Source organism: Bactrocera latifrons, unplaced genomic scaffold (assembly GCF_001853355.1).
Source record: "Bactrocera latifrons isolate USDA-ARS-PBARC rearing strain unplaced genomic scaffold, ASM185335v1 scaffold_217, whole genome shotgun sequence".
Classification (NCBI taxonomy): domain Eukaryota; kingdom Metazoa; phylum Arthropoda; class Insecta; order Diptera; family Tephritidae; genus Bactrocera; species Bactrocera latifrons.
The window spans coordinates 371,564-380,728 of record NW_017535708.1 but is presented as its reverse complement, the minus strand read 5'-3'; the positions used below and the strand labels follow the sequence as shown (position 1 = coordinate 380,728).

The following is a 9,165-nucleotide window of genomic DNA, read 5'->3' as shown; positions in this document are numbered from 1 at the left end:
TATGGTTATTGAATACTGAGTTAACAATTAAAATTACATATCAACAGAAATAACAGGGTGGTCACAATTACATTTGGATTTGTTGTTAATTATGTAAACACAACAAAGAAAGCTTTGTGAGCCTCGTCATCTTTCAGTTTAACTTCTAATGATTGYGAGTAATCACTAATTAGTATAATTACTTTTTAAAAACAAAAGCAATATGTGATTTTTTCCTTAACTATGCATAATAACATCAATGACGTATATATTATGCACAACAATTCTTAGTAAAAAAAAAAACCCTGGAAAAACGATATATGTACATATTTATTGCGAGGAATACATATTTATTGCAAGGAATACCRAAACAAATGATGGTGCAAGGTCAGGACTATATGGTGGATGCATAAGGACTTTATAGCCAAGCTCTCCCAGTTTTTGCCWAGTCCTCAAAGATGTGTGTGGTCTAGTGTTGTCCTGATGGAAGACCAGCTTCGGTGCAACTCAAGAAACGTTTTTTCTTATTTTAATAAGTAAATATGTTTAACGTCATTTGTTGTATTCAGAGAGCGCTTCATTTTCTTTTATATAGACCGTATGAGTTGATAAAACCGGGACATAATTATATACATAAGTACATAATAATAACGATATTAAAACTAGAAAAAAATTTGCTTCATACGGCAAACAAATCTGTAAGCAACATAAATAATAATTAGGAGTCTTTTAAAAATAAATAAAAAAATTTAGTAATATATGTACGTATATTACAAATGGGTCTCACTTTCCGGTAACTGCATTAGCGATAACCAATACTTTTGCAAATAAATGCTTGCTTAAGACGCAACTTTCCAAGTAATGGAGCACACAAAGTAACAGTGATTAATAAAAATTAAAAATTTTAACGCGAACGTTGGCAAAATTGCCGATGTCAACGTTAAGCACTGATTAAATTWACAAACTTGAATAAGCGTGTACATACATTTATTCAAAAAACCTGTTGCAATAACGGAACTTTATCTTGAGTGGCAAAAAAAAAAGAGAGACAAGCAAATAAATTTCAGTTGGTGGGTTCAAACACGGATTGGTATCGCGAACTATATGGTATATGTATACATAAGTATGTATATAAAAATGTATATACATAGGCTCGTTTGTATTTGCTGGTTTCATATTAACAAAGGCATTTTTTGCTAACATCACACACCTTTTATATAAAAAGRCAGGTGAAATTAGATAATGGCTTTTTTCAAGAGTTATAGCATGTTACCTATTCGCATTTACTCGTTTTTTAAGAATTCATCTATGCAATATTGAATTAATTATAAGGAAAGAACTAAATGTTTTTGCATTGAGTCTTGTCTTCATAATAATAATAACAAAGTTTCCAATTAGTTGACATTAGTCTAACGATATATCTGTGTATGAATAGGTATGTGTTCAATACAGCGTATATATTTATGTTTAAAAACTCTTTTTAAAAACTGCAAACACTGTAATTTCCAGTAGTATGGAATATTATTTCTCAATTAACAACATGTGTTTTGAAATGTTTACACAGTTTACTACACAGCTATTTTCAAAATTAATAACGGATTAATTTCTATCATCAAACAAGTGAAAGTTTGTCTTATGAAAATACAAAGTCACCTGATAACAAAAAATTGGTACCAATAGGAAGAGCCTCGGCGAAGTTCAGCAATGAAAACAAGTAAAGTAACACTACCGATAATATATCAAAAGAGAAAAAATAAAAGAAATTCCAGTTATTGATGCAGCACATATTTTTAATTAAAGTTGGACCAATGAGAATGTTTCCCTTCACTTAGAACCAGTTGTAATAAAGTGTTCGTCTAGAATGTGTTTATTATATTACAACTTATTAATTTCCAACTCACCTGACGTTAGCGTAGTGGTGACCAGAGCCGGTGCCAGTACTCCAATCCACATGTTCGATTTCTGACGATGTTTTCGTATTGTCGCAATGCATATTTGCTATTTGAATTAGTACAGCTCACTTAAGAGGTTTCTCATAAAATTACCCTTTTTAATGATCGATTTACAGTATTTCGTACTTATAATACGTAAAGATCGCGTATTACGCTACATATGTAAACATATAAGTAACTTCGTTAGTTTTTTAGTATTGCGTATAGTTGTTTTTTCTCTGTGTAAATATATTTTCTTGATGTTAAAATTAGATATACTTTAAGATGAAATATCACTTTTGGAAGTTATTTTCACAGCAATCACATCAGCAATATATTAAATCTTACATACGCACACTCTTTAAAAAACAAGCTGTTTGTATGTATGCAAGTCAAACAAAATGCATGTAAATAAAAACTATGATTCAAGGCACGGGCGTGGATCGCTGCAATCGCTACATATTCGCTTTCCTTTTACAACGCAAAAATATAAAGTGGATACGCCAGGAAACAAAGATATGAGAACAGATATGAAAGAATATATGTACAAAATGGAAGGATATGTGAAAATGAATTGAAAACAAATTAAAGAACACAACAAAACAGCTTAAACGTCAAGCAAAAACGAATGCAACAATCTTCTTTTGTCTCTTTATCGTGTCCGAATTTCGAAGATTCCTAAAACGCTTTGCAAAGAAATAATTTAAGTATTTTGTTTATTATACACATACATACATATATTGCATATAGCTTTGTTTTGTTACGCTGCTAATTTGTAAAGCAGAAAAGAAATGCGTCGCTACCAGCAAATATGTGGCATAGGGCCAAATAAAAAAAAATCGACATCCAAAGTATGTGAAGGTTAAAAAGTTTTACATTTCGATTTCTCTTAAATTCACACAGCAAAAGTTATGGTACGGCAATATATTTTTCAACAATTATTACACATTTTCACTCACGAATTTATATTTGCACAGATGAAAACATACGCATATGCCAATAAATACTTGTAGCTTTAGCGATATATATTTATTTTTTATACAGTGGATTTGCACATTTATTGCACTTCATTGATTTCATTGACTTTCTTTCTGTGCTTTCATAAAGATATTTCTTATGGGTTTAATGACTCAGAAAACCAGGTAATATCAACTATTAAAAATTATGTACATATGTTGCACAAGCACCAAACTACGTTGTAATTATTATACACCTACACTTCACTTTGTCGATATTTTTTTTTTTTTTTTGTAATAGCCAATTTTTATTTGCTAAATAATACACCACCTCACCTAAAAACTCCCTTCTGCTTAGAGCTATGAAAACCGAACGAACGAGGAGAACAGCGGCGAATGCCAGATTACAAGGCAAACAATAAATATTCGTTTTGCACCGACTTCCAGATTCGGAAACAAGGGAAAACAGTTAAAAGCGGCAACATTGAAATTTGAGTCAAGTAAACAGTGCTGCGAGCTTTATTCAGATATCAGCATGAGGCCCAATACAGAATGATGCAATCTATTTATTAATAATAATAACATTTCATCTAAAGTTTTTATTATGTAATCAGTTCTCAATATTTAAAATATAATCAAAAATAAGCTGTTAACTTATCATTAAAAACTGTGAATGTATGTCAAAAAAATAATTGATATGGAATAAGAAGAAATCTCTAACATACAAATTCTTTTTTTACCCTTTTAAAACATTATTTCTTACATAATATTCAAACATTTAAATAATTTTACTTATGTAAAGAAATCTTAAATTGATTTGATGAATATAGTTTGCGCAAACCTTGTTTAACCAGATTTAGTTAACTGTTGGAAACTCTGCACTATAAAAAGAAATTAGATGGTATTTAACAACCCTGAACACTTGAATTTTCTTTTGTTACATTCAATCGTTTAATTTAACTTCTTGTACTGTCTAAATTTAAATTATTTGTCTGCGTTATTGTTTAATATAAATATGTCTACAACTCAAAGTACCAAAAACTGCATCACGCTACGTGGCTCCGCACAAATTATTGTCGAATATTTAAGTAAGTGGAGTTGTGTAAACGCTGGGACAGCTGTGATCATGGCGCCAACTCAAAATCATTGTGCCAAAAACAATGAATTCTTTGATAAACGGTATTGGTTTTTATTTCAGAATATGGTATTAATTCAATTCTATTTCAACGTGGTATTTATCCACCTGAAACTTTTGAGAATACACAGCAATATGGCATAACCATTTTAATGTCGAAAGATAAAAAGATTGAAGAGTTTTTGTCAAATGTCTTACAGCAAACGGAAGGTAATAATATTCTCACAAAAATAATCATACTGAGTTCACATTATGTCTGCTAAATTTTCTTGCAGATTGGCTAGCGAAAAATATGATAGAGAAAATCTCGATGGTGATCACAAATGCACATACCAAAGAAGTTTTGGAGTGTTGGGACTTCAAAATGCAGGCTGAATTGGGTGATGGTGAAACTGGCGATGCTACAAAGCTCACTTCGAGTAAGGAACTGAAACGTATACAAAATGAAATACGCGATGTTATGCGACAAATATCCGCYACGGTCAGTTATTTACCGTTACTCGATTGTATTTGCACTTTTGATGTAATGCTGTATACATTGCAAAATTGTGAGATTCCTGAAAAGTGGGACGAGACCGGAGCAGTTTTTATACAAAATGCGCAAGCTGTTCAGCTGCGCTCCTTCTCCACTGGTTTGCATAAAGTTGACACCGTAGTTAATTATAAAATGGCTTCCTAATGTAGCGTGGACATCATTTTTTTTATTCCATTAAGCTATTGGTGCATCAATAATTTTAATTATGTTAACTTACACAATTTTATATCTGAATTTTTGTAATTCGTATGTATTGTGCTTTACTTTTAAGTCCTGATAATTACCAAATAAAATTAAAAATAATAAAGGTCAATATATCAAATTAAAATAATGTTTGGTTGATTTTGTTTTTATTTATTCTAAATACTATGATAAATGAACAATGGAAAACATTGAAACAAATGTTAGTTTTAAATTTGAAATATCTAGGTGAACTGATTTACTTGGAAATTATCCATAATATACTTAAATTAACAAATCAATAAATAAATTTATATTTATCAAATWAGTTATAATTTTGAATAGGAAAATTTTAAAATATTGCATATTTAAAGCTAGGAAAATATTTATATATCTAAATTTTGCGATTTGTACACAGAAATCGCGTAGATGTTAACGATCTTTAAGTACATCGTTGCTAATTTGTGGTGAAAAACATGAATTAAAAAACATATAGAACGATTTAAATGGCTATATACCCCTTGTAATATATATCTTTTCGTATGCAGTGTAAAACTTAGATAATCTAAACATATACTTCCATGTTAATCAGTACCAAAATATTTTTGCCCAAAATGATTAGGTGCCACAGGATGCAACTCAGACGTGAGAATTTTAAGTTTAGGAAAAGCACCTACTACGGTTTTAGCAGCGATTGGGGTACAGAAGAGATTCGATAGTATAATGCAGCTTTCGGGAACACCGTGCTCTTTAAGTACATTCACAGCCTGCGAAATTCATTGCACAAATATATATAGTATGTATATAAAACTGTAAAATATGTTTCAAATATTATTTCCCTTACTCACTTGCAGAACGGTATTACCAGTTGACATAATCGGATACATGAGCAACACTTGTCGGCTAGCAATGTCGTCCGGAAACCGAGCATAAACGACACGTGCTTCATGCGTGTCCGCATCAGACTCAACTAATATTTTGCCAATACGTATAGAACGACAACAATCTCGTAATCCTTGCTCCATTGCTTCGCCAGAGCGTATAATAGACACACCACAATTGCCAGCTTGGTACTTCAGTCCATCGTAATTTGCACCTGTAGGCGTTTCCACACGACAATCGGAATACGGCAGTTGATTAAGAGATTCTTCAATTACTAAACGTATAAGGCGATCGGCATAAAATTTGAAGTCACTGCGTGTAGTGTTTCTGCGGGGACAAAAATACTTGGTAAGTTTCAGAACAAAAATATTTGTAACTATTAGGCAAGACTTACTTGTCACGAATTATTGTTAAAAGCTCTGCCACTTGCGAATTGCAATCCAATAATTTTAAATTTGGTCCATATTCTTCAAGAATTTCTGGTGCTTTTAGTGATGCTATCATTACCGCACTTGTGTTTGACACAGATGTTATGCTACCGCTATGGGTTTCCCCATTACTGTCGCTACTCTCTACATGATTTTCTGTGGTAATAATGGTCGAATCGGCCATTTTTTAAGTTACACAAGTTGCTGTTAATACTCTTTACTATATTAATAACTATCCTTTGTTTATAAAATTATAACAACACTACAAATATTAAATTTCAACAAAATTCTTTAAAAACGATCTACCCTTTTTCGTCTATTAACTTTATTACCTAGTCAGCTGTTGTGTTGTGAAAGTGAACATGTGTTGACATGAGTTATCGATAGTTTCGACAAARTGCTCGACGAAAGCGAATGTGCAATAAATAAAAAGTATTGATATGCAWATGATTTATTACGGCTTTCCGCAGATTTATTCATGTTTTACTACTTTAGTTAGTTTTTRTAAAATCTGTCAAATTGATTCAAATTCACAAGGAAAGTTATTAGAAAGTTACATTACTTTGCTTCAATCGGTAATTATATCCCATACACAAATAAATTTCCAAAAAGCTGTTATCGATTTCTGCAGCTCTCATAACTGATCTGTGCAATCGAATTTTGCGAAAGTCTAAAAACAGCTGTAGTCACACAGCTGATGAAATTTATTTCCCACAAATGCCGGTTAATTTGTTTTAAAAACTTCTGAGTGTGCTGTGTACGTTTAGCTGGGAAAAATGTCTCAACACAATAGAGATGGAGTAGTCACAAAAGCCAGCCTTTTAATGCTGAACGATGATTGTTTGCTGGAAATCTTCAAGCAACTAAATTTGGTGGAACAGGTGCGTTTGGCAACGGTTTGCCCACGTTTACGTAGCGTATTTCAATATTACTGCCAAAGGCATTGCAAAATATTGCGAAAATACGATCTTAATGATATGAGTACACGTGAGATAAGACGATTTTTTGAAATGGCTGGTAATTACTTAGAGGAACTTGTTAACTTACCCTACAATGATCAGGAACGTAATGAATATGTAACGCAAGTAAATAAAAATTGTCCAAATGTGCGACGAATTTACTTTGGAATGACAAAAATAAAATCCAAATGTTTACGCAAATTACTTATGAATATGAAACACTTAAATAGTTTGCATTTGCAAAAGTGTTCGCTGGACGACAATGCAATGAAAAGTGTATCGGAATTGGCAACTTTAGAGATTTTGAGACTAGAGGGTGAAGAAGACATAACGGGTAAGTGGCACAGCATTTGTTGACGATAATTAATCTCTAATCCGTATACTCTAAAACTAGGACGATATTTAAGCAAACTAAAATGCCTCAAAGAACTGACTTTGGTTGAATGTGGCATACAGGATGACTTCTTTGTGGAAATTTGCACATCACTTAAGGACCTCAAAAAGCTAACACTACAATGGTGCGATGCGCTCACTGATGTGGCTATTTCAGCCCTGCCAGTAAATTGTGTAAATTTAGAAAAACTCAATATATCGTGTAATCAAAGCTTTGAATACTATGATATAGCACGGTTGCCACGACTAGTTGATTTGGAATTGTCTGCCGAAATGTTTAGAACACAATCATTTAATTTATTACTCAACCGTTTAGCTGACCAAAAGGGTGAGCAATTGGAGTGTTTGCGTATTTTTTCGCCCAGACTCATTGTTGATGACGGTATGCGACCTTTATCACAATTTAAGAATTTAAAAGTATTCGGTTGCGATTGTAGTAAATATATAGATGCTACATGTTTGCGATACATTTGCGCATTACAATACTTGGAAACAGTGAGTTTAAGGTACTGTCGCTCAGTTACAAATGAAGCGGTGTTGGTGTTGTTGGACGGCTGTCCAAAGTTAAAGTATATTAATGTGATGCATTGTGATCAGTTAACGGAAGAGTTGATCTATAAGACGATAGATTTGYTGCAAAGAAAGCAACGTGCACGTGATAATTTGCCAGTGTTAATGATGGTTGCCGGCACGAGAATAAGGCATTTGATTTTGGATGTAAGATTTTCCCACATAAATAATTTGTTAATGATCATAAATAATTCACACTTACTCTTTTATAGGATACCAAGTACTTAGAAGCATTGGAAGGTGGCCTATTAAAGTTGAGCTTTGCCAATCCCTTTCAATTCCCATATGAAAATTTATACTACACATATAACGTGCCAGCCATTCGTGAACTTAAACACTTTTATTGAAAGCCGAAATAAATAGTTGTTTTCGTGCATTGTTATTAGCAGTAGTTACAGAACTAATATTATAAAACTGAAAATATTTGTTCGTTAAACGCTTTTAAACACTGCCTACGTGCTTTGAGTGGTTATTTAGTCATTGCAGAATTGCAATGTTTTTTTTGTGTTTATTGTTTATTTACGTAATTGCTTAAATTACTCAATATTTTTGTACAATATAACTGTGTATATATTTATTGCAAATAATAACGAAAATTATTTGTCTCTATTACATTAAATCGACTTTATGCCTCAACAGATGACTAGATGACTTTATATTTGTTTGGCGTATTTCATAAACTAAAGTTTTCACATGAATTGATTAAAAATTGTTTAAAATTATTTTAAAACCAGCTAAATTAGTTCAACGGTAAAACAAAAGAAAATAAAACAAAAAATAAAAATAATTTCGTTCTTCGATGAATGGTTGGAAGGGAATTGTACTTGAACAAGTTTTAGCATCTTAACTTTGCTTTTTTTTATAAAGAGTATTTAAAGTATTTCGCTCAAAATCAATGGTTCGTTTAAATTTTTGAAATAATAATTCATTGCTGTCTTAATCAGTTATCATTTAATTGTGTATTAAATATATATTTAAAAAGTTGTAGGTCTAAAAAGTGTTCTTGCCATAAACGCAGCTGGCGCTAACATGTGTTATATACATATGTATAGTGTTAAGAAAATTGTTGCATAGCTGATTATAAATATTAATATACACCGCAACTGCAATGTGTGTAAGAGATTTCAAAGAAGTAATTTATTACTATAAACATTTGATGAAACTACTACAACTACTAGGCTTGGAAATTTTGTGAATTTTGAATTTTTTAAATTTTT

The 9,165-nt window shown here is 31.7% G+C and overlaps 4 protein-coding genes across 8 annotated transcripts in view; 2 read left to right on the top strand and 2 right to left on the bottom strand.

Annotated features, from left to right (window-relative positions):
- LOC108968476 overlaps nucleotides 1-3,279 on the bottom strand; it is a 27,258-nt gene extending 23,979 nt beyond the window's left edge. Inside the window, exons 1-2 of one of the 5 annotated variants that reach the window (XM_018932530.1) lie at nucleotides 3,203-3,279; nucleotides 1,881-2,149 (exon numbers count right to left, since the gene is read on the bottom strand). In XM_018932530.1, the coding sequence (XP_018788075.1) occupies nucleotides 1,881-1,972 (92 nt within the window). In that variant the 5' untranslated portion in view covers nucleotides 1,973-2,149; nucleotides 3,203-3,279. Of the gene's footprint in view, nucleotides 1-1,880; nucleotides 2,257-3,197 lie in introns of those variants that run through there. The other 4 variants (XM_018932533.1, XM_018932534.1, XM_018932532.1 and 1 more) reach the window with 4 other exon arrangements.
- Nucleotides 3,280-3,805: 526 nt separating this feature from the next.
- Nucleotides 3,806-4,843, top strand: LOC108968458 (mitotic spindle assembly checkpoint protein MAD2A). Its single transcript, XM_018932509.1, has 3 exons — nucleotides 3,806-3,954; nucleotides 4,065-4,211; nucleotides 4,277-4,843. Exons 1-3 carry the CDS (start codon nucleotides 3,882-3,884, stop codon nucleotides 4,678-4,680), a joined length of 624 nt encoding a protein of 207 aa, XP_018788054.1. The 5' UTR covers nucleotides 3,806-3,881; the 3' UTR covers nucleotides 4,681-4,843.
- A 111-nt stretch (nucleotides 4,844-4,954) lies between these two features.
- On the bottom strand, nucleotides 4,955-6,210 carry LOC108968457 (uracil phosphoribosyltransferase homolog). Its single transcript, XM_018932508.1, has 3 exons — nucleotides 5,993-6,210; nucleotides 5,565-5,925; nucleotides 4,955-5,483 (listed from the first exon to the last, which is right to left on the bottom strand). The coding sequence occupies exons 1-3, from the start codon at nucleotides 6,208-6,210 to the stop codon at nucleotides 5,301-5,303; spliced, it is 762 nt and encodes a 253-aa protein (XP_018788053.1). The 3' UTR covers nucleotides 4,955-5,300.
- A 592-nt stretch (nucleotides 6,211-6,802) lies between these two features.
- On the top strand, nucleotides 6,803-8,591 carry LOC108968471 (F-box/LRR-repeat protein 2-like). The gene is made up of 3 exons (XM_018932522.1): nucleotides 6,803-7,319; nucleotides 7,380-8,095; nucleotides 8,161-8,591. Exons 1-3 carry the CDS (start codon nucleotides 6,803-6,805, stop codon nucleotides 8,293-8,295), a joined length of 1,368 nt encoding a protein of 455 aa, XP_018788067.1. The 3' UTR covers nucleotides 8,296-8,591.
- The last annotated feature ends 574 nt before the right edge of the window (nucleotides 8,592-9,165 follow it).